The 26,696-nt window shown below is 49.6% G+C and overlaps 1 protein-coding gene across 2 annotated transcripts in view; it reads left to right on the top strand.

The window, feature by feature from the left end:
• Positions 1-26,696, top strand: part of RAB11FIP4 (RAB11 family interacting protein 4) — a 106,459-nt gene that overhangs the window by 13,627 nt on the left and 66,136 nt on the right. For both annotated transcript variants that reach the window (XM_077460683.1, XM_077460682.1), the window contains exons 2-3: positions 4,576-4,663; positions 9,943-10,040. In XM_077460683.1, the coding sequence (XP_077316809.1) occupies positions 4,576-4,663; positions 9,943-10,040 (186 nt within the window). The remainder of the gene's footprint in view (positions 1-4,575; positions 4,664-9,942; positions 10,041-26,696) is intronic.

Here is a 26,696-nt window from a genome sequence, read left to right as displayed (position 1 = left end):
CTTCATCAAATACTCCCGAGGTCACCCTTCATCAAATATTCCCGAGGTCACCCTTCATCAAATATTCCCGAGGTCACCCTTCATCAAATATTCCCGAGGTCACCCTTCATCAAATACTCCCGAGGTCACCCTTCATCAAATACTCCCGAGGTCACCCTTCATCAAATATTCCCGAGGTCACCCTTCATCAAATACTCCCGAGGTCACCCTTCATCAAATACTCCCGAGGTCACCCTTCATCAAATATTCCCGAGGTCACCCTTCATCAAATACTCCCGAGGTCACCCTTCATCAAATATTCCCGAGGTCACCCTTCATCAAATATTCCCGAGGTCACCCTTCATCAAATATTCCCGAGGTCACCCTTCATCAAATACTCCCGAGGTCACCCTTCATCAAATACTCCCGAGGTCACCCTTCATCAAATACTCCCGAGGTCACCCTTCATCAAATACTCCCGAGGTCACCCTTCATCAAATACTCCCGAGGTCACCCTTCATCAAATACTCCCGAGGTCACCCTTCATCAAATACTCCCGAGGTCACCCTTCATCAAATACTCCCGAGGTCACCCTTCATCAAATACTCCCGAGGTCACCCTTCATCAAATACTCCCGAGGTCACCCTTCATCAAATACTCCCGAGGTCACCCTTCATCAAATACTCCCGAGGTCACCCTTCATCAAATACTCCCGAGGTCACCCTTCATCAAATATTCCCGAGGTCACCCTTCATCAAATACTCCCGAGGTCACCCTTCATCAAATACTCCCGAGGTCACCCTTCATCAAATACTCCCGAGGTCACCCTTCATCAAATATTCCCGAGGTCACCCTTCATCAAATACTCCCGAGGTCACCCTTCATCAAATACTCCCGAGGTCACCCTTCATCAAATATTCCCAAGGTCACCCTTCATCAAATACTCCCCAGGTCACCCTTCATCAAATATTCCCGAGGTCACCCTTCATCAAATACTCCCGAGGTCACCCTTCATCAAATACTCCCGAGGTCACCCTTCATCAAATATTCCCGAGGTCACCCTTCATCAAATATTCCCGAGGTCACCCTTCATCAAATACTCCCGAGGTCACCCTTCATCAAATACTCCCGAGGTCACCCTTCATCAAATATTCCCGAGGTCACCCTTCATCAAATACTCCCCAGGTCACCCTTCATCAAATATTCCCGAGGTCACCCTTCATCAAATACTCCCGAGGTCACCCTTCATCAAATACTCCCGAGGTCACCCTTCATCAAATATTCCCGAGGTCACCCTTCATCAAATATTCCCGAGGTCACCCTTCATCAAATACTCCCGAGGTCACCCTTCATCAAATACTCCCGAGGTCACCCTTCATCAAATATTCCCGAGGTCACCCTTCATCAAATATTCCGGAGGTCACCCTTCCTCAAATATTCCCGAGGTCACCCTTCCTCAAATATTCCGGAGGTCACCCTTCCTCAAATATTCCGGAGGTCACCCTTCATCAAATATTCCCGAGGTCACCCTTCCTCAAATATTCCCGAGGTCACCCTTCATCAAATATTCCCGAGGTCACCCTTCATCAAATACTCCCGAGGTCACCCTTCATCAAATATTCCGGAGGTCACCCTTCATCAAATATTCCGGAGGTCACCCTTCCTCAAATATTCCCGAGGTCACCCTTCCTCAAATATTCCCGAGGTCACCCTTCCTCAAATATTCCCGAGGTCACCCTTCATCAAATATTCCCGAGGTCACCCTTCATCAAATATTCCCGAGGTCACCCTTCATCAAATATTCCCGAGGTCACCCTTCCTCAAATACTCCCGAGGTCACCCTTCCTCAAATATTCCCGAGGTCACCCTTCATCAAATATTCCCGAGGTCACCCTTCCTCAAATACTCCCGAGGTCACCCTTCATCAAATACTCCCGAGGTCACCCTTCATCAAATACTCCCGAGGTCACCCTTCATCAAATACTCCCGAGGTCACCCTTCCTCAAATATTCCCGAGGTCACCCTTCATCAAATACTCCCGAGGTCACCCTTCATCAAATACTCCCGAGGTCACCCTTCATCAAATACTCCCGAGGTCACCCTTCATCAAATATTCCCGAGGTCACCCTTCATCAAATATTCCCGAGGTCACCCTTCATCAAATACTCCCGAGGTCACCCTTCATCAAATATTCCCGAGGTCACCCTTCATCAAATATTCCCGAGGTCACCCTTCATCAAATATTCCGGAGGTCACCCTTCCTCAAATATTCCCGAGGTCACCCTTCATCAAATACTCCCGAGGTCACCCTTCATCAAATATTCCAGAGGTCACCCTTCATCAAATATTCCCGAGGTCACCCTTCCTCAAATACTCCCGAGGTCACCCTTCCTCAAATATTCCCGAGGTCACCCTTCATCAAATATTCCCAACGTCACCCTTCATCAAATATTCCCGAGGTCACCCTTCATCAAATACTCCCGAGGTCACCCTTCATCAAATATTCCCGAGGTCACCCTTCATCAAATACTCCCGAGGTCACCCTTCATCAAATATTCCCGAGGTCACCCTTCATACAGACGGGTCTCGATGAATATTGGGGAAGAGATGGTGAATGATGGAAAGGAGATGGTGAATGATGGAGAGGAGATGGTGAATGATGGAGAGGAGATGGTGAATGATGGAGAGGAGATGGTGAATGATGGAGAGGAGATGGTGAATGATGGAGAGGAGATGGTGAATGATGGAAAGGAGATGGTGAATGATGGAGAGGAGATGGTGAATGATGGAGAGGAGAGCTCCTGCTTATAAATGATATAATGGGATTAGACGCTCAGATCTTCCTCCGCGTCGGGGGAGGTGACAGAATCGGGACGAGTTCTACTTCAAAGAGGAACGTTCTGATCATTGTCATGGAGGTGGAAATGAAGGGAAAATCTGAGGAAGTGTCAGAAAATGTGACTCCTGTATGATGTACCGACCATAGACATCAACACTGCGCTCATACTTGTATATGGGGGGTCACTGCGCTCATACCTGTATATGGGGGGTCACTGCGCTCATACCTGTATATGGGGGGTCACTGCGCTCATACTTGTATATGGGGGGTCACTGCGCTCATACTTGTATATGGGGGGTCACTGCGCTCATACCTGTATATGGAGGGGTCACTGCGCTCATACCTGTATATGGAGGGGTCACTGCGCTCATACCTGTATATGGGGGGTCACTGCGCTCATACCTGTATATGGAGGGGTCACTGCGCTCATACCTGTATATGGAGGGGTCACTGCGCTCATACCTGTATATGGAGGGGTCACTGCGCTCATACTTGTATATGGGGGGTCACTGCGCTCATACCTGTATATGGAGGGGTCACTGCGCTCATACCTGTATATGGGGGGGTCACTGCGCTCATACCTGTATATGGAGGGGTCACTGCGCTCATACCTGTATATGGGGGGTCACTGCGCTCATACCTGTATATGGGGGGTCACTGCGCTTATATCTGTATATGGAGGGGTCACTGCGCTCATAGCTGTATATGGGGGGGTCACTGCGTTCATATCTGTATAAGGGGGGTCACTGCGCTCATAGCTGTATATGGGGGGGGGTCACTGCGTTCATATCTGTATAAGGGGGGTCACTGCGCTCATAGCTGTATATGGGGGGTCACTGCGCTCATATCTGTATATGGGGGGTCACTGCGCTCATACCTGTATATGGGGGGCACTGCGCTCATACCTGTACATGGGGGGTCACTGCGCTCATACCTGTACATGGGGGGTCACTGCGCTCATACCTGTATATGGAGGGGTCACTGCGCTCATACCTGTATATGGGGGGTCACTGCGCTAATAGCTGTATATGGGGGGTCACTGTGCTCATAGCTGTATATGGGGGGGGTCACCACGCTCATACCTGTATATGGGGGGTCACTGCGCTCATATCTGTATATGGGGGGGTCAGTGCACTCATACCTGTCTATGGAGGGTCACTGCGCTCATACCTGTACATGGGGGGTCACTGCGCTCATACCTGTATATGGAGGGGTCACTGCGCTCATACCTGTATATGGGGGGTCACTGCGCTAATAGCTGTATATGGGGGGTCACTGTGCTCATAGCTGTATATGGGGGGGGTCACCACACTCATACCTGTATATGGGGGGTCACTGCGCTCATATCTGTATATGGGGGGGTCAGTGCACTCATACCTGTCTATGGAGGGTCACTGTAGTCATACCTGTCTATGGGGGAGGGGTTGGTCATTGGGCTCTTACCTGTCTATGGGGGGGGGGTTGGTCATTGGGCTCTTACCTGTCTATGGGGGGGGGGGGGTTGGTCATTGGGCTCTTACCTGTCTATGGGGGGGGGGGGTGTTACTGCAGACTATAAGAAAATATGGATTCCTCCCTCTGCTGCTCTGTAGTCCTGGCACAGAATACCGCCTGACCCTGACCACCACAGTCACCCAGATAAATGAGGGCAGCCGATTCCCATCCAAATATCTAATGCCCCCCAACCCCTCCATGGTGTCTCTGCCTCATCTCCACATCTAATAATATTCTAATGTGAATCTCCCTTCTTGTTACAGGTGGAGAAAGTGGTGCGATATTTGGACCCCAATGAGTTGGGCCGCATCAACTTCAAAGACTTCTGCCATGGCGTTCTGGCCATTAAAGGTGAGCGTTATGTAATAAAGTGATATCCCCCCCCCCCCCCAATAATGATCACCCATCCCCCATAGAGTGTACACACCCTCCTCCACTACAGTCACCTCATACCGCGCATGCTGCTATAGAGGCTTCATTGCTGCTCATATCCACCCACAGTGTAGTGGCATGGCTGGGGGATGGGGGGGATAGGCAGGCGAGGTGGGCACCTTGGGGGGCTCTAAGAATACCTGAAACCTATCCTCCTGAAGTAGTTTACAGCTCATGTGGGAGGGGGCGCTATAGAGCCTTGTTCTGGCACTGAGGACAGTATTGTCTCTTCCAGACCCTCCTATTGGATAGGTGACCTCACTCTGACCTGGCCAATGAACAACCCCCATCTTGCAGTGGGGGCTGGTGCTCAAAATTTTTGGGGCGTAAACGGAAAAAAAAAAACATCAATTGCAGGCTCACCTCACTGTGCCCATCAGTTGCCGTCACTGTGCCCATCGAACGCAGCCACTGTACCCATCAATTGTAGTCACTGTACCCATCGAACGCAGCCACTATACCCATCAATTGTAGTCACTGTACCCATCGAACGCAGCCACTGTACCCATCAATTGTAGTCACTGTACCCATCAAACGCAGCCACTATACCCATCAATTGTAGTCACTGTACCCATCAAACGCAGCCACTGTACCCATCAATTGTAGTCACTGTGCCCATCAATTGTAGCCACTGTACCCATCAATTGTAGTCACTGTACCCATCAAACGCAGCCACTATACCCATCAATTGTAGTCACTGTACCCATCAAACGCAGCCACTGTACCCATCAATTGTAGTCACTGTGCCCATCAATTGTAGCCACTGTACCCATCAATTGTAGTCACTGTACCCATCAAACGCAGCCACTATACCCATCAATTGTAGTCACTGTACCCATCAAACGCAGCCACTGTACCCATCAATTGTAGTCACTGTGCCCATCAATTGTAGCCACTGTACCCATCAATTGTAGTCACTGTACCCATCAAACGCAGCCACTGTACCCATCAATTGTAGTCACTGTGCCCATCAATTGTAGCCACTGTACCCATCAATTGTAGTCACTGTACCCATCAAACGCAGCCACTGTACCCATCAATTGTAGCCACTGTACCCATCAATTGTAGTCACTGTACCCTTCAAACGCAGCCACTGTACCCATCAAACGCAGCCACTATACCCATAAATTGCCACCATTGTACCCATCAATTGTAGTCACTGTGCCCATCAAACGCAGCCACTGTACCCATAAATTGCCACCACTGTGCCCATTAAATGCTGCCACTGTACCATCAAACGCAGCCACTGTACACATAAATTTCCACCACTGTGCCCAAACACAGCCACTGTAACCATCAATTGCCGCCAGTTTGCCCCATCAAATGCTGCCAGTGTCTGCCCCTCCTGGCACTTACCTGTCTCGGTCAGCGCATTCCTCCATGCTCCCTCCCAGCCCCCCCAAGTCCTTTCTCTGCAGCCTCAGCTGCACTGCACAGGGAATGAATCGGAGGAGCTCTGTGCTGAGCCGTTTCCTGTTTATTCACAAACTGAAGCATAGTAATCACAATTTACTATTCTTCAGCTATGAATGGACACAGTGAGTGAGTGTGATCACTGTGTTCATTTAGAAAAGGAAGGGGCTGGCAAATGACATAATAATTAGCCCTTTCCCCCGCTCTCCATCCTGAAACATCCCCTGCCACCCTGACATGAACGCCCCCCCCCCCCCCATAGTTCCCAGCTGTCCCTGATTTGGGGGGGGGGAGTCCCTCTTTTGAGACCAGATTCCCGGTGCAGCCTCAGTCACCCCTCTTATATGGTCTGCTCTATGTCACTACGATCAGTGCGCTGCATTCAACCCTCCACCCCTCCTCTATATTACTCTGGAAAAACAATATATAGGGAAATAGAAGCCAAAAAAGGCCTTTGTGTGGTTCATCCAATCATATTCTTTATATTGGATCGTTATGGTGGGTGTGGGCGGGGCCATGGCAGGGGCGGGTCCTTTACCTTCATCACTTCAGAGAGATGCAAAATGTGCGCAAGCTGGGGGGGCGCTACAAATCCCATCATGCCTCTGGGCGCAACTGTCAGTCTTCCCATCATGCTTCTGGAAGTCTGCCCTGCCCTGCAATGCCTCATGGGACTTCTAGTTCCACAACAGCTGGCTGCTGAAAAAGCATTACAGGAGCAAAAATCCTAATAAAGGTGCAGACAGGTTAGTGATGTCTCTAAATGTCCGATTGGACCGTGTTGTCGGATAATCTGACTGTGTGTACAAGGGCTATGAGGACACGGGACAGAGGACATGGGACACAGGACAGGACACAGGACACGACATGGGACAGGACATGGGACATGGGATAGGGCACAGGACATGGGACAGGACACAGGATAGGCCACAGGACACAACATGGGACATGGGATAGGGCACGGGACACAACATGGGATAGGACACAGGGCACGGGACACGACATGGGACAGGACATGGGACATGGGATAGGACACAGGGCATGGGACACGACATGGGACAGGACATGGGACATGGGATAGGACACAGGGCATGGGACACGACATGGGATAGGACACAGGGCACGGGACACGACATGGGATAGGACACAGGGCACGGGACACGACATGGGATAGGACACAGGGCACGGGACACGACATGGGATAGGACACAGGGCACGGGACAGGACATGGGATAGGACACAGGGCACGGGACAGAACCTGGGACATGGGATAGGGCACAGGGCATGGGACACGACATGGGATAGGACACAGGGCACGGGACACGACATGGGATAGGACACAGGGCACGGGACACGACATGGGATAGGACACAGGGCACGGGACAGGACCCGGGACATGGGATAGGACACAGGGCACGGGACACGACATGGGATAGGACACAGGGCACGGGACAGGACATGGGATAGGACACAGGGCACGGGACAGAACCTGGGACATGGGATAGGACACAGGGCATGGGACACGACATGGGATAGGACACAGGGCACGGGACACGACATGGGATAGGACACAGGGCACGGGACAGGACCCGGGACATGGGATAGGACACAGGGCACGGGACACGACATGGGATAGGACACAGGGCACGGGACACGACATGGGATAGGACACAGGGCACGGGACAGGACCCGGGACATGGGATAGGACACAGGGCACGGGACACGACATGGGATAGGAAACAGGGCACGGGACTGCACACCTCTGAGAGCAACAACATGAACTTCATTTCACCTTCCAGTGCCAATTCTTAAGCTGGACTCCAGGCACATATAAAGGACACATATAAAGGACACATATAAAGGACACATATAAAGGAAAGGACACATATAAAGGACACATATAAAGGAAAGGACACATATAAAGGACACATATAAAGGAAAGGACACATATAAAGGACACATATAAAGGAAAGGACACATATAAAGGACACATATAAAGGACACATATAAAGGGCACATATAAAGGACACATATAAAGGACACATATAAAGGACACATATAAAGGACACATATAAAGGGCACATGTAAAGGACACATATAAAGGACACATATAAAGGGCACATGTAAAGGACACATGTAAAGGACACATATAAAGGACACATATAAAGGGCACATGTAAAGGACACATATAAAGGACACATATAAAGGGCACATGTAAAGGACACATGTAAAGGACACATGTAAAGGACACATGTAAAGGACACATATAAAGGACACATGTAAAGGACACATGTAAAGGACACATATAAAGGACGTGATAACAAAATACAAAAGCGCAAAAATGATTATTGAAAATCAATTGACTAAGAAATCTGGAAATAATTAAGCTGCAGACATACTTATAGGTGTTCCGGCACTATAAATAATAAATGCTGCTCTATAATTAGCTTCTCACTCAGTGCATCAGTAATATGATGTAAACAATGTAGCAGAAACGCCAGTTGTGTTATGTAAACAAGGTGGCCACAATGTACCAAGTTACTAAATAAATTGCTCCGTGTTTAACAAATAATATTGTACTCTGGGACCAAATTCTTACAAAGGCGCTGTGTGCTCAGTACTATCAAATGGATTATTCTATTGCAATATGAAATCTCTATGTGCTTAATAAGGTTATTGATCAATCAATGAGGTGAAATCCCATCAGCTGCTCCAGAAGTGAAAACACAGACCCAGCGCTGCGTCTAATGAGCCAAGAATGGATGAGAAGTAAACAAAGTCATTAATCCAATCCCACAACCCCCATCCAGCGGCTCATCTCAGAAGTATTATTACTATAAATAACATCAAAATCAATTGATAGAACACAATAATGTAAAGCGCTACTGAGCGTAATTAATACATAAAGTGTACTCCAATCAGCGTGCTCCAATCAGCGTGCTCCAATCAGCGTGCTCCAATCAGCGTGCTCCGAAACGGAAACATATGGAAAAAAACGCACTGGATGGACAGAGCAAACAATAAATGATATATAAATAGAATGACTCCAATCCCACCAATAATTTGTGACCGGTCCGGCTCATATATATATATATATACTCCCACATGGTATAAAGTCTCCTGTCTTCTGTTATAACTTCCACTTTAAACAATTTCAACTCATTAAATCAAACGAAGTCATCCGTCTCTGAAAGGAACGCCAATAATATAGGAGATCTTCATAGTGTGCTGAGATGTCAAATTAGCAATAAGCTCCGCCCCTGCGGACGGCTCGTGCAATGAGAACAGAGATACACGTCATCGCGCAATATACAAACACCGCTAATCTCGTGCTGGCAACAGCCACACTGTTCATCGTCACTGGCTCCTACGTCACAGGTCACGTGACTTTTTTTTTCAAGAAGACATATAAAAGACACATATAAAGGACACATAACATATAAAAATATATATATGTCCTCTTCCCTCCCCCAACCTGCTGACTGCACAATGACAGGGCCAGAGCAGAACATCTAATTGACTACTAGTGCTGCCCCTCCTTCTCCCCGTCTGAGCTCTGCTGTACAGAAGATTACACCATGCTGATACCAATCTGCTTACATTTATAAACACGGAGCTGCCCTCCTTTATATGTTATGTGTCCTTTATATGTGTCCTTTATATGTGTCTTTTATATGTGTCCTTTATATGTGTCTTTTATATTAAATCCCACCTATGTCTGGGGGGAGGGGGGGCTCGTATTATTGTCTCCTGGATGGGTGATGAGATGCTCTGTTCTCTCTCAGGGTGTAACCAGCTGCTGAGAGGAGTTCTGGGGGTGAACGGGGTGACTGGGGTGAAGCCCCCCCCATACCAGGCACCGTATTCCGAATACTACTACCAGGTGAGTCTGCCCAGAACACTCTCCAATCCTCTGCCAATTCTCCCATTTCCAGTATATGATGTGTATATATATATATATATGTATCTTCTACAATATTACTTGTAAATTGTGATCTCAGAAATGGCCCATCCCCCTCCAGTGCAGGCTTTATGGAAAATATCAATTGTGTATCATTTGTTTTTAAGCTCCAATGATCAGCGCCCTCTGACCCCTCCTGTATGTGAGCGTACTGTCTGCCCCGTGTTGTAAAGCACTGCACAAACTGTTGGCGTTATATAAATCCTGTATAATAATAATGTCTCATTTCTGATGCTGTGTTGGACCTCCATGACTGCCATAGATGATCCTGTACAAGTCTGACACTGTGAGCGCAATAGCACAAGGCACCACTAGATGTCACTATTATCCTGTGATCTATCTTTTGTTGTATAGACTAAGTGCAGGATTTAGGAATGACCACTAGATGTCGCCAGTGCTGGCTGTCTATATTCCTGCACAGGACAGTCCTCAGATGCACACCTACATGGGGGGGAGGGGGTGTTAGTGGATTATTTATGGGGGGAGGGGGGTTCAGTGGAGTATTTATGGGGGAGGGGAGGGGGGTTCAGTGGCATATTTATGGGGGGAGGGGGGCTCAGAATTTTGTTGGAACCATTTATATACACCTTCAGTTAATTCACAGTCTGTTGATAGGACAGGGTTATTGCCATGGCCCACCCAGTAGTGTCCGAGGGTGAGTCAAGGTCACCCCCCCCCCCCCCCCATGGACGGTAGTGGGGTCTTGGTAGGCATCCATTCATATGAATTTTCTGCCAAGACATCATAGGTTCATCTCTTGAGAGAGTTTATGCCTCGCCTTGGATAGGCGAGGAGCCTCCAAGCACAGCCTTAGAGTCTATATCTGGATTTTTGGTACTGGTGGGACCAAGGGGCTCCAAAAATGGCTTAAATGCATCCAATTCAGGGAAGGAAAGCTCGGTGGTTTCATTATCAGGGTTTGTACAAGTTCTGCTTCCATGGGATTCCATTCCATAGTTGCCAACGGTCCCGAATTTCCGGGGACATTCCCGGGATTAGTACATTTGTTCCCGAATTTATTTTGTCCCGGGAAATGTCCTGGGAAATTCGGTTTGTCCCGGGAAATACAAATTCCCAGTTTTTCGCCGCCAGCTGCTAGAGGTCCGCGGCTGCGTGCCGCGTCTCGGGGCCAGAGTCTGGATCATGTCGGGGGCCAGAGTCTGTGTATGTCGGGGGCCAGTCTGGATCATGTCAGGGGCCAGTCTGTGTATGTCAGGGGCCAGTCTGTGTATGTCGGGGGAAAGTCTGGATGTCGGGGGCCAGTCTGGATCATGTCAGGGGCCAGTCTGTGTATGTCAGGGGCCAGTCTGTGTATGTCGGGGGAAAGTCTGGATGTCGGGGGCCTGTCTGTGGATGTCGGGGGCCAGTCTGGAGATGTCGGGGGCCAGTCTGGAGATGTCGGGGGCCAGTCTGTGTATGTTGGGGGCCAGTCTGTGTATGTTGGGGGCCAGTCTGTGTATGTTGGGGGCCAGTCTGTGTATGTTGGGGGCCAGTCTGGAGATGTCGGGGGCCAGTCTGGAGATGTCGGGGGCCAGTCTGGAGATGTCGGGGGCCAGTCTGTGGATGTCGGGGGCCAGTCTGGAGATGTCGGGGGCCAGTCTGGAGATGTTGGGGGCCAGTCTGTGGATGTCGGGGGCCAGTCTGGAGATGTCGGGGGTCAGTCTGTGGATGTCGAAGGCCAGTCTGTGGATGTCGGGGCCAGTCTGTGGATGTCGGGGGCCAGTCTGGAGATGTCGGGGGCCAGTCTGGAGATGTCGGGGGCCAGTCTGGAGATGTCGGGGGCCAGTCTGGAGATGTCGGGGCCAGTCTGTGGATGTTGGGGGCCAGTCTGTGGATGTTGGGGACCAGTGAGTCTTGATGTCGGGGGGGCCAGTGAGTCTTGATGTCGGGGGGGCCAGTGAGTCTGGATGTCGGGGGCGCCAGTCAGAGTCTGGATGTTGTGGGCGCCAGTCAGAGTCTGGATGTCGTGGGCGCCAGTGAGTCTGGATGTCGAGGGGGCCAGTGAGTCTGGATGTCGGGGGCGCCAGTCAGAGTCTGGATGTCGGGGGGCCAGTGAGTCTGGATGTCGGGGGGGCCAGTGAGTCTGGATGTCGGGGGGCCAGTGAGTCTGGATGTCGGGGGGCCAGTGAGTCTGGATGTCGGGGGGGCCAGTGAGTCTGGATGTCGAGGGTGCCAGTGAGTCTGGATGTCGGGGGCGCCAGTCAGAGTCTGGATGTCGGGGGGCCAGTGAGTCTGGATGTCGGGGGGGCCAGTGAGTCTGGATGTCGGGGGGCCAGTGAGTCTGGATGTCGGGGGGCCAGTGAGTCTGGATGTCGGGGGGGCCAGTGAGTCTGGATGTCGGGGGGGCCAGTGAGTCTGGATGTCAGAGGGGCCAGTCTGGATGTCAGAGGGACGCCAGATGTAAGGAGGGGCTCCGCTGATGGACACAGATGTGAGGAAGGTACCTCTGATGGGGCACCTGATGTAAGGAGGGGCTCTGCTGGGGGCACCTGATGGCATCTGGTGGCAGGCAACGTGGGTAGTGACACGCTCAGGGCTCTCACTGATTCTGCATTATGGTGAGTTGAATGATTTCATATTACAATGTAATAATAGAAATAATGCTCTTCAATCATCCTGACACCATAACAATCATGGCGCCGGGATGATTGAAGCGCCAACACCAGGTATGTGGAGTATCTTTATCTGCTGATTGTCAAACTCTGGAAAACACACATATTGCTATTGTGGTGTAGGATCGGGGGGCTGCTGTCCCTCCACCCTCCCCCCCTTTCCCTCTCCATCCTGCATTCATCTCAGACACTAAACACACCCCTTTGAGCCACGCCCAATGTAAGCCACACCCACTATTTGCGTAAACCCCGCCCATATTTAGCAGCGGGCTGCATTTTAACCTTTTATGCCACACCTATAACCGCATGCCCCGCCCCTTAATTATAACACAACTCCGCCTACTGCCAAAAAAGTGTCCCGAATTTTTTTTTACAATGTTGGTAACTGTGCCATCACACAAACAATAGGGGAAGGATAAGGGCTCCTGGACCCCCAAATGACTCCAGACTTCTTCAGCTCAGCAGGCTGCTGCCGGAGAGGTACCCGCCTGGCTCCTACCCGGAATCGTCTATCCTCCTGCAACCGAAACCTTCATTTACTATCTCTGGAGCCAATTCCATCTCTACATCACTTGGTTGGGAATCCGTCTCCGTGACAACAAAGGAGCCTGGCTAATCCCAAGTCAACTTGACAGTGGCCTTCATACAGACTATTCTCCTGGCTGCAACACCTTGTCTCTCGCTTCCAGCCTCCATTGTCTCCTCGCCCCTTCAGATGGGGGGCTCTGTTCTTGGACCACTCGCTTAAAGGCTTGGTGCAGAATCTTCCCTTTCAGCCAATGGAACCGGTAGCCTCCTCACCGAGTCACTGTATCAGCATCGGGTTTCATCCAGCCCCTGGGGGCCAGGGACACACAAGGGCCAGCATGTTCCCTTCAGGTTTCCATCCTCCCTCCTACTGACCGCCCAAAGGGGATCCTTATTGGGATGTATCCCTCGTAGGGGAATTTCTCAGACCCGATTCCCTAAATCTCCAACTCTTACAGCTTACACAGGGAATATGCTACAAGTGCTTGTTATAGAGACCTCTGTATAGCAGTGTCACTTGTGTTCTGGTGTCCAGTAAGGCTCTGGTGTACTCTTCACTGGCACTGGCACTATGGGAGATGGGCCTACAAGCCTTTATGGCAGGTTAGCTTGCTGTCTAGAGTGAGCTACGTTCCCTTCTCTCCTCGCCAGCTGCTGAAAGGACCTAATAGTGACCTTGGGATATGGCGAAGCATCGACTCTCTGGGCCCTTTGTCCCAACTTAGATGGCCTACTATCTGGTTTGCATGGAAGTGTAGTCACACGCCCTGAGTTCTTCTGCTTGCGCCTTGATCTGGTCTTCCCATTCTTTCCACGTTTGGAGCTTTGGGCCTTGCTTCGGTTCTTGGCTGGTTCTGGGCTTTGGTTCGGTTCTGGGCTGGTTCTGGGCTTTGCTTCGGGTTCTCGGCTGGTTCTGGGCTTTGCTTCGGTTCTCGGCTGGTTCTGGGCTTTGCTTCGGTTCTCGGCTGGTTCTGGGCTTTGCTTCGGTTCTCGGCTGGTTCTGGGCTTTGCTATGGGTTCTGGGCTTTGCTTCGGGTTCTCGGCTGGTTCTGGGCTTTGCTTCGGTTCTTGGCTGGTTCTGGGCTTTGGTTCGGTTCTGGGCTGGTTCTGGGCTTTGCTTCGGGTTCTCGGCTGGTTCTGGGCTTTGCTTCGGTTCTCGGCTGGTTCTGGGCTTTGCTTCGGTTCTCGGCTGGTTCTGGGCTTTGCTTCGGTTCTCGGCTGGTTCTGGGCTTTGCTATGGGTTCTGGGCTTTGCTTCGGGTTCTCGGCTGGTTCTGGGCTTTGCTTCGGTTCTCGGCTGGTTCTGGGTTTTGCTTCGGTTCTCGGCTGGTTCTGGGCTTTGCTTCGGTTCTGGGCTGGTTCTGGGCTTTGCTTCGGTTCTCGGCTGGTTCTGGGCTTTGCTTCGGTTCTCGGCTGGTTCTGGGCTTTGCTTCAGGTTCTCGGCTGATTCTGGGCTTTGCTTCGGTTCTCGGCTGGTTCTGGGCCTTGCTTCGGTTCTCGGCTGGTTCTGAGCCTTGCTTCGGTTCTCGGCTGGTTCTGGGCTTTGCTTCGGTTCTCGGCTGGTTCTGGGCTTTGCTTCGGTTCTCGGCTGGTTCTGGGCTTTGCTATGGGTTCTGGGCTTTGCTTCGGGTTCTCGGCTGGTTCTGGGCTTTGCTTCGGTTCTCGGCTGGTTCTGGGTTTTGCTTCGGTTCTCGGCTGGTTCTGGGCTTTGCTTCGGTTCTGGGCTGGTTCTGGGCTTTGCTTCGGTTCTCGGCTGGTTCTGGGCTTTGCTTCGGTTCTCGGCTGGTTCTGGGCTTTGCTTCAGGTTCTCGGCTGGTTCTGGGCTTTGCTTCGGTTCTCGACTGGTTCTGGGCCATGCTTCGGTTCTCGGCTGGTTCTGAGCCTTGCTTCGGTTCTCGGCTGGTTCTGGGCTTTGCTTCGGTTCTCGGCTGGTTCTGGGCTTTGCTTCGGTTCTCGGCTGGTTCTGGGCTTTGCTTCGGTTCTCGGCTGGTTCTGGGCTTTGCTTCGGTTCTCGGCTGGTTCTGGGCTTTGCTTCGGTTCTCGGCTGGTTCTGGGCTTTGCTTCGGTTCTCGGCTGGTTCTGGGCTTTGCTTCGGTTCTCGGCTGGTTCTGGGCTTTGCTTCGGTTCTGGGCTGGTTCTGGGCTTTGCTTCGGTTCTCGGCTGGTTCTGGGCTTTGCTTCGGTTCTTGGCTGGTTCTGGGCTTTGCTTCGGTTCTCGGCTGTTTCCTTCACTGAGACCTCCTTGAAGTTTCCCGCAAAGAGTAAAGACAAGTTTCTGTAAGACTTTCAGTACCTCAGCCGTAAGATCTGGTTCAGTCTTCTTCTGAGGGTACTGGGCTCGAAAATGCCTTGAGCTCCACAACAAAAGCACTTTCTTAGATTGGGCTGAGTCATTTGAATGTGTGCCTGAGCCTCCATTGCTCACAGTGGGGTCTGTTTCATCTTGTCCTGAACCTGGAAGACTTGAGTTAGCAACTTAACTGGGACTGCCTCACTGACAGCCTTAATAATCAGAGGGTAAAATATTCGTCCACCTCAGTCTCCATGTCGCGATCCTCCTCAAGAACACGCTTTTCCCCCTGAATCGTCCCGGCTGACACCTTCTCTGTCTTGGGGATTAAGCTTTGGCAGCTCTTTGGATCCTCAATTCTTTTCATCTAGCAAGGCGTCTTCCTCCCTTACTTCTTTCATCAGCTCGGGGTAGGTAGGGACCACTTGTGTTCCCCTAAGTGGCCGTCTCAGTACAATTGGGTGATTAGGTCTAGCACCCTGCAGAATTAGTTCCAAACAAACTTTGTCAGCATCACAGGGATCAATCCCTTTCTTCAGGATGATCTTATGTAGAATATCATCCACTCGGATAATATAGTCAAGGAGTCTCTCACCTTTACATTGACGGGTGTGTTTGAACTTGTCCATCAGATCTGGGAGCTTTTCCACTCTGCCAAACACAACATACAGAGCTTTAAAGAGGAAGTAAATCCTGATGAGTGTTACTTCCTCTTTCATTCCCTGCAAAGGCAAAGTATAATGGACTACTATGCATCACATCGCATCGCATCACATCGCATAGTAGTCCATTATGTGTCACTTACCTGACGCAGGAGCCAGCAAAGTCACCTCTGTCCCCTGTAGTCCGGCGCATCCATCTTCTCGGTGGGGCCTCGCTGCTCCTGTCATTTGGCGAAGCCGTGATTACGCCACTCCCGCGCATGCGCACGGGAGCCGACACACGCGTCATATTTGGCGTTAACGATGCCGCGCTCCGTGCGCCTGCGCGCCGATGTCTATGGCGCATGTGCCGTAGACAGCGGTGCCGGTCTTTCGGCAAATATCTCCTAAACTGTGTAAGTTCAGGAGATATTTCTTGGACCTACAGGTAAGCCTTAATCTAGGCCAGTGATGGCGAACCTCGGCACTCCAGATGTTTTGGAACTACATTTCCCATGATGCTCTTGCACTCTGCAGTGTAGTGGAGCATAATGGGAAATGTAGTTCCAAAACATCTGGGGTGCCGAGGTTCGCCATCACTGATCTAGGCCTTAATCTAGGCTCACCTGTAGGCCAAAGTGGGTTGTAAGGGTTTACATCCACTTTAATGTAGTTCATAGCCAAGAAGTCTTGTTTCCACATCAGCGGGCTACAAATCACTTCAGCTGCTGGACCCCTAAGACTCGGACTTAGTCTCTTTCTCTTTCTTTTCACCACTTTTCAAACTCTCCAGCAGGGGGTTTAAATCTGCCCTGAGAAGAACTGAAGCTTCCAGTGTCCCTGGTTGACCGAAACTGTACTATTCTTCTCCAACCAGCTTGCTCATATGAGTATAAAAGGAGGCAGGTGGCAAACTGGTTGCAGGTATATCCGCTTCCACTGACACTGGGCTTATCGACCTGACCTGTAAACCATTCTCCTCCAGATCCCCAACCAGCAGCAATGGTATTACGTGAGCCTCGGCCCCTTCTACCAAACTCAACGTCCTTCTGAAAGCAGGCTGATATGGCCACCTTCCATTTCAGAAAGGCATGGGTGCATTCTAGGCTGAACTCGGCTTTCATATCAAAGAGATATGCCCCTTGCTCTGGCACTGCCTTCCCCACCAGCCGCCACACTTCCTTTTCAGTCCATTCGGATCCAGGGATCTCCACCATAACTCCAGTCAGCTACCTTGTCCTTGACCCCATGCAGCCGCTACAGCGGAGTCCATCCGTTCTTCATCTCTTAGCTCTTATACATAAGGGGTATCCCGGGGGAACCCCCAAATATTGTGCCACCTCTGTAAGGCCCACTGAAAGATGAATGTCCCCAAAGGTTGACCTTGCAAGCCCCCCCCCCCCACACACCACTGACACCCTCAGACATATTTCAAAATGATAATGCAGTTACACAGACACAGGAAACAAGCTCACTGCAGAATGTCCCACAATGAGACCAGGCTACAGCTCCACACCTTCCCAGCGATCGATCACAAGAGATCCCACACCTTCCCACCGATCGGTCACAGGAGATCCCACACCTTCCCACCGATCGGTCACAAGAGATCCCACACCTTCCCACCGATCGGTCACAGGAGATCCCACACCTTCCCACCGATCGGTCACAAGAGATCCCACACCTTCCCACCGATCAGTCACAAGAGATCCCACACCTTCCCACCGATCAGTCACAAGAGATCCCACACCTTCCCACCGATCAGTCACAAGAGATTCCACACCTTCCCACCGATCGATCACAAGAGATCCCACACCTTCCCACCGATCAGTCACAAGAGATTCCACACCTTCCCACCGATCGATCACAAGAGATTCCACACCTTCCCACCGATCAGTCACAAGAGATCCCACACCTTCCCACCGATCAGTCACAAGAGATTCCACACCTTCCCACCGATCGATCACAAGAGATCCCACACCTTCCCACCGATCAGTCACAAGAGATTCCACACCTTCCCACCGATCGATCACAAGAGATTCCACACCTTCCCACCGATCAGTCACAAGAGATCCCACACCTTCCCACCGATCAGTCACAAGAGATTCCACACCTTCCCACCGATCGATCACAAGAGATTCCACACCTTCCCACCGATCAGTCACAAGAGATCCCACACCTTCCCACCGATCGGTCACAAGAGATCCCACACCTTCCCACCGATCGATCACAAGAGATTCCACACCTTCCCACCGATCAGTCACAAGAGATCCCACACCTTCCCACCGATCGGTCACAAGAGATTCCACACCTTCCCACCGATCGGTCACAGGAGATCCCACACCTTCCCACCGATCAGTCACAGGAGATCCCACACCTTCCCACCGATCGATCACAAGAGATCCCACACCTTCCCACCGATCGGTCACAGGAGATCCCACACCTTCCCACCGATCAGTCACAAGAGATTCCACACCTTCCCACCGATCAGTCACAAGAGACCCCACACCTTCCCACTGATCGGTCACAAGAGATCCCACACCTTCCCACCGATCAGTCACAAGAGATCCCACACCTTCCCACCGATCGATCACAGGAGATCCCACACCTTCCCACCGATCGGTCACAAGAGACCCCACACCTTCCCACCGATCGGTCACAGGAGATCCCACACCTTCCCACCGATCAGTCACAAGAGATCCCACACCTTCCCACCGATCGATCACAGGAGATCCCACACCTTCCCACCGATCGGTCACAAGAGACCCCACACCTTCCCACCGATCGGTCACAGGAGATCCCACACCTTCCCACCGATCAGTCACAGGAGATCCCACACCTTCCCACCGATCAGTCACAAGAGATCCCACACCTTCCCACCGATCAGTCACAAGAGATCCCACACCTTCCCACCGATCGATCACAGGAGATCCCACACCTTCCCACCGATCGGTCACAAGAGACCCCACACCTTCCCACCGATCGGTCACAGGAGATCCCACACCTTCCCACCGATCAGTCACAGGAGATCCCACACCTTCCCACCGATCGATCACAAGAGACCCCACACCTTCCCACCGATCGGTCACAGGAGATGCCACACCTTCCCACCGATCGGTCACAAGAGATTCCACACCTTCCCACCGATCGATCACAGGAGATCCCACACCTTCCCACTGATCGGTCACAAGAGATTCCACACCTTCCCACCGATCGATCACAAGAGATTCCACACCTTCCCACCGATCGATCACAAGAGATTCCACACCTTCCCACCGATCGATCACAAGAGATTCCACACCTTCCCACCGATCGGTCACAAGAGACCCCACACCTTCCCACCGATCGATCACAAGAGATTCCACACCTTCCCACCGATCGGTCACAGGAGATGCCGCACCTTCCCACTGATCGGTCACAAGAGATTCCACACCTTCCCACCGATCGATCACAGGAGATCCCACACCTTCCCACCGATCAGTCACAGGAGATGCCGCACCTTCCCACTGATCGGTCACAAGAGATTCCACACCTTCCCACCGATCGATCACAAGAGATCCCACACCTTCCCACCGATCGATCACAAGAGATCCCACACCTTCCCACCGATCGATCACAAGAGATCCCACACCTTCCCACCGATCGATCACAAGAGATTCCACACCTTCCCACCAATGGCGGCCCCTCCTTTCTACATAGCCGACCTTCTGTTAAGAAAGAGGCCAATAATACAACTTCACTGACACCGACATCATTCAATTCTCTACTAATTCCACATCAACTGCACTTCATTATCCGCCAGTAACTGGATTTCTGTGTCCATCTGGTTTATATCTGTACAGGATCCCATACACCCAGTGTAGGAACAGATACCGAGACTTACACCCAGTGTAAGAACAGATACCGAGACTTACACCCAGTGTAAGAACAGATACCGAGACTTACACCCAGTGTAAGAACAGATACCGAGACTTACACCCAGTGTAGGAACAGATACCGAGACTTACACCCAGTGTAAGAACAGATACCGAGACTTACACCCAGTGTAGGAACAGATACCGAGACTTACACCCAGTGTAGGAACAGATACCGAGACTTACACCCAGTGTAGGAACAGATACCGAGACTTACACCCAGTGTAGGAACAGATACCGAGACTTACACCCAGTGTAGGAACAGATACCGAGACTTACACCCAGTGTAGGAACAGATACCGAGACTTACACCCAGTGTAGGAACAGATACCGAGACTTACACCCAGTGTAAGAACAGATACCGAGACTTACACCCAGTGTAAAACAGATACCGAGACTTACACCCAGTGTAGGAACAGATACTGAGACTCACACCCAGTGTAAGAACAAATACTGAGACTCACACCCAGTGTAAGAACAGATACTGAGACTTACACCCAGTGTAGGAACAGATACTGAGAATTACACCCAGTGTAAGAACAGATACCGAGACTCACACCCAGTGTAGGAACAAATACCGAGACTCACACCCAGTGTAGGAACAAATACCGAGACTCACACCCAGTGTAAGAACAGATACCGAGACTTACACCCAGTGTAAGAACAGATACCGAGACTTACACCCAGTGTAAGAACAAATACCGAGACTTACACCCAGTGTAGGAACAGATACTGAGACTTACACCCAGTGTAAGAACAGATACTGAGACTTACACCCAGTGTAAGAACAGATACCGAGACTTACACCCAGTGTAAGAACAGATACCGAGACTTACACCCAGTGTAAGAACAGATACCGAGACTTACACCCAGTGTAAGAACAGATACTGAGACTTACACCCAGTGTAAGAACAGATACCGAGACTTACACCCAGTGTAAGAACAGATACCGAGACTTACACCAAGTGTAAGAACAGATACCGAGACTTACACCCAGTGTAAAACAGATACCGAGACTTACACCCAGTGTAGGAACAGATACTGAGACTCACACCCAGTGTAAGAACAGATACTGAGACTTACACCCAGTGTAAGAACAGATACCGAGACTTACACCCAGTGTAGGAACAGATACTGAGAATTACACCCAGTGTAAGAACAGATACCGAGACTCACACCCAGTGTAGGAACAAATACCGAGACTCACACCCAGTGTAAGAACAGATACCGAGACTTACACCCAGTGTAAGAACAGATACCGAGACTTACACCCAGTGTAAGAACAGATACTGAGACTTACACCCAGTGTAGGAACAGATACCGAGACTTACACCCAGTGTAGGAACAGATACCGAGACTTACACCCAGTGTAAGAACAGATACCGAGACTTACACCCAGTGTAGGAACAGATACTGAGACTTACACCCAGTGTAAGAACAGATACCGAGACTTACACCCAGTGTAGGAACAGATACCGAGACTTACACCCAGTGTAAGAACAGATACCGAGACTTACACCCAGTGTAGGAACAGATACTGAGACTTACACCCAGTGTAAGAACAGATACCGAGACTTACACCCAGTGTAGGAACAGATACCGAGACTTACACCCAGTGTAAGAACAGATACCGAGACTTACACCCAGTGTAAGAACAGATACTGAGACTTACACCCAGTGTAAGAACAGATACCGAGACTTACACCAAGTGTAAGAACAGATACCGAGACTTACACCCAGTGTAAAACAGATACCGAGACTTACACCCAGTGTAGGAACAGATACTGAGACTCACACCCAGTGTAAGAACAAATACTGAGACTTACACCCAGTGAAAGAACAGATACTGAGACTTACACCCAGTGTAGGAACAGATACTGAGACTTACACCCAGTGTAAGAACAGATACCGAGACTTACACCCAGTGTAAGAACAGATACCGAGACTTACACCCAGTGTAAGAACAGATACTGAGACTTACACCCAGTGTAAGAACAGATACCGAGACTTACACCCAGTGTAGGAACAGATACTGAGACTCACACCCAGTGTAAGAACAGATACTGAGACTTACACCCAGTGTAAGAACAGATACTGAGAATTACACCCAGTGTAAGAACAGATACCGAGACTCACACCCAGTGTAGGAACAAATACCGAGACTCACACCCAGTGTAAGAACAGATACCGAGACTTACACCCAGTGTAAGAACAGATACCGAGACTTAAACCCAGTGTAAGAACAGATACTGAGACTTACACCCAGTGTAGGAACAGATACCGAGACTTACACCCAGTGTAGGAACAGATACCGAGACTTACACCCAGTGTAAGAACAGATACCGAGACTTACACCCAGTGTAGGAACAGATACTGAGACTTACACCCAGTGTAAGAACAGATACTGAGACTTACACCCAGTGTAAGAACAGATACCGAGACTTACACCCAGTGTAAGAACAGATACCGAGACTTACACCCAGTGTAAGAACAGATACTGAGACTTACACCCAGTGTAAGAACAGATACCGAGACTTACACCAAGTGTAAGAACAGATACCGAGACTTACACCCAGTGTAAAACAGATACCGAGACTTACACCCAGTGTAGGAACAGATACTGAGACTCACACCCAGTGTAAGAACAAATACTGAGACTTACACTCAGTGTAAGAACAGATACCGAGACTTGCACCCAGTGTAGGAACAGATACTGAGACTTACACCCAGTGTAGGAACAGATACTGAGAATTACACCCAGTGTAAGAACAGATACCGAGACTCACACCCAGTGTAGGAACAAATACCGAGACTCACAACCAGTGTAAGAACAGATACCGAGACTTACACCCAGTGTAAGAACAGATACCGAGACTTACACCCAGTGTAGGAACAGATACCGAGACTTACACCCAGTGTAGGAACAGATACTGAGAATTACACCCAGTGTAAGAACAGATACCGAGACTCACACCCAGTGTAGGAACAAATACCGAGACTCACACCCAGTGTAAGAACAGATACCGAGACTTACACCCAGTGTAAGAACAGATACTGAGACTTACACCCAGTGTAAGAACAGATACCGAGACTTACACCAAGTGTAAGAACAGATACCGAGACTTACACCCAGTGTAGGAACAGATACTGAGAATTACACCCAGTGTAAGAACAGATACCGAGACTCACACCCAGTGTAGGAACAAATACCGAGACTCACACCCAGTGTAAGAACAGATACCGAGACTTACACCCAGTGTAAGAACAGATACCGAGACTTACACCCAGTGTAAGAACAGATACTGAGACTTACACCCAGTGTAAGAACAGATACCGAGACTTACACCAAGTGTAAGAACAGATACCGAGACTTACACCCAGTGTAAGAACAGATACTGAGACTTACACCCAGTGTAGGAACAGATACTGAGACTCACACCCAGTGTAAGAACAGATACTGAGACTTACACCCAGTGTAAGAACAGATACTGAGAATTACACCCAGTGTAAGAACAGATACCGAGACTCACACCCAGTGTAAGAACAGATACTGAGACTTACACCCAGTGTAAGAACAGATACCGAGACTTACACCCAGTGTAAGAACAGATACCGAGACTTACACCCAGTGTAGGAACAGATACTGAGAATTACACCCAGTGTAGGAACAAATACCGAGACTCACACCCAGTGTAAGAACAGATACTGAGACTTACACCCAGTGTAAGAACAGATACCGAGACTTACACCCAGTGTAAGAACAGATACCGAGACTTACACCCAGTGTAGGAACAGATACCGAGACTTACACCCAGTGTAAGAACAGATACCGAGACTTACACCCAGTGTAGGAACAGATACTGAGACTTACACCCAGTGTAAGAACAGATACTGAGACTTACACCCAGTGTAAGAACAGATACCGAGACTTACACCCAGTGTAAGAACAGATACCGAGACTTACACCCAGTGTAGGAACAGATACTGAGAATTACACCCAGTGTAAGAACAGATACCGAGACTCACACCCAGTGTAGGAACAAATACCGAGACTCACACCCAGTGTAAGAACAGATACCGAGACTTACACCCAGTGTAAGAACAGATACCGAGACTTACACCCAGTGTAAGAACAGATACTGAGACTTACACCCAGTGTAGGAACAGATACCGAGACTTACACCCAGTGTAGGAACAGATACCGAGACTTACACCCAGTGTAAGAACAGATACCGAGACTTACACCCAGTGTAGGAACAGATACTGAGACTTACACCCAGTGTAAGAACAGATACTGAGACTTACACCCAGTGTAAGAACAGATACCGAGACTTACACCCAGTGTAAGAACAGATACCGAGACTTACACCCAGTGTAAGAACAGATACTGAGACTTACACCCAGTGTAAGAACAGATACCGAGACTTACACCAAGTGTAAGAACAGATACCGAGACTTACACCCAGTGTAAAACAGATAACGAGACTTACACCCAGTGTAGGAACAGATACTGAGACTCACACCCAGTGTAAGAACAAATACTGAGACTTACACCCAGTGTAAGAACAGATACTGAGACTTACACCCAGTGTAGGAACAGATACTGAGACTTACACCCAGTGTAAGAACAGATACCGAGACTTACACCCAGTGTAAGAACAGATACCGAGACTTACACCCAGTGTAAGAACAGATACCGAGACTTACACCCAGTGTAAGAACAGATACTGAGACTTACACCCAGTGTAAGAACAGATACCGAGACTTACACCAAGTGTAAGAACAGATACCGAGACTTACACCCAGTGTAAGAACAGATACTGAGACTTATACCCAGTGTAGGAACAGATACTGAGACTCACACCCAGTGTAAGAACAGATACTGAGACTTACACCCAGTGTAAGAACAGATACTGAGACTCACACCCAGTGTAGGAACAAATACCGAGACTCACACCCAGTGTAAGAACAGATACTGAGACTTACACCCAGTGTAAGAACAGATACCGAGACTTACACCCAGTGTAAGAACAGATACCGAGACTTACACCCAGTGTAGGAACAGATACCGAGACTTACACCCAGTGTAGGAACAGATACTGAGACTTACACCCAGTGTAAGAACAGATACTGAGACTTACACCCAGTGTAAGAACAGATACCGAGACTTACACCCAGTGTAAGAACAGATACCGAGACTTACACCCAGTGTAAGAACAGATACTGAGACTTACACCCAGTGTAAGAACAGATACCGAGACTTACACCAAGTGTAAGAACAGATACCGAGACTTAGACCCAGTGTAGGAACAGATACTGAGAATTACACCCAGTGTAAGAACAGATACCGAGACTCACACCCAGTGTAGGAACAAATACCGAGACTCACACCCAGTGTAAGAACAGATACCGAGACTTACACCCAGTGTAAGAACAGATACCGAGACTTACACCCAGTGTAAGAACAGATACTGAGACTTACACCCAGTGTAGGAACAGATACCGAGACTTACACCCAGTGTAGGAACAGATACCGAGACTTACACCCAGTGTAAGAACAGATACCGAGACTTACACCCAGTGTAGGAACAGATACTGAGACTTACACCCAGTGTAAGAACAGATACTGAGACTTACACCCAGTGTAAGAACAGATACCGAGACTTACACCCAGTGTAAGAACAGATACCGAGACTTACACCCAGTGTAAGAACAGATACTGAGACTTACACCCAGTGTAAGAACAGATACCGAGACTTACACCAAGTGTAAGAACAGATACCGAGACTTACACCCAGTGTAAAACAGATAACGAGACTTACACCCAGTGTAGGAACAGATACTGAGACTCACACCCAGTGTAAGAACAAATACTGAGACTTACACCCAGTGTAAGAACAGATACTGAGACTTACACCCAGTGTAGGAACAGATACTGAGACTTACACCCAGTGTAAGAACAGATACCGAGACTTACACCCAGTGTAAGAACAGATACCGAGACTTACACCCAGTGTAAGAACAGATACCGAGACTTACACCCAGTGTAAGAACAGATACTGAGACTTACACCCAGTGTAGGAAGAGATAACGAGACTTACACCCAGTGTAGGAACAGATACCGAGACTTACACCCAGTGTAAGAACAGATACCGAGACTTACACCCAGTGTAGGAACAGATACTGAGACTTACACCCAGTGTAAGAACAGATACTGAGACTTACACCCAGTGTAAGAACAGATACCGAGACTCACACCCAGTGTAAGAACAGATACCGAGACTTACACCCAGTGTAAGAACAGATACCGAGACTTACACCCAGTGTAAGAACAGATACCGAGACTTGCACCCAGTGTAGGAACAGATACTGAGACTTACACCCAGTGTAGGAACAGATACTGAGAATTACACCCAGTGTAAGAACAGATACCGAGACTTACACCCAGTGTAAGAACAGATACCGAGACTTACACCCAGTGTAGGAACAAATACCGAGACTCACACCCAGTGTAAGAACAGATACCGAGACTTACACCCAGTGTAAGAACAGATACAGAGACTTACACCCAGCATAGAGGAGTGGTGCTGTGCAGAGT

Source organism: Lithobates pipiens, unplaced genomic scaffold (assembly GCF_037356315.1).
Source record: "Lithobates pipiens isolate NorthernLeopardFrog02 unplaced genomic scaffold, aLitPip1_a1.2 Scaffold_28, whole genome shotgun sequence".
NCBI classification, from domain to species: Eukaryota; Metazoa; Chordata; class Amphibia; order Anura; family Ranidae; genus Lithobates; species Lithobates pipiens.
This window is presented reverse-complemented; position numbering and strand designations above follow the sequence as displayed.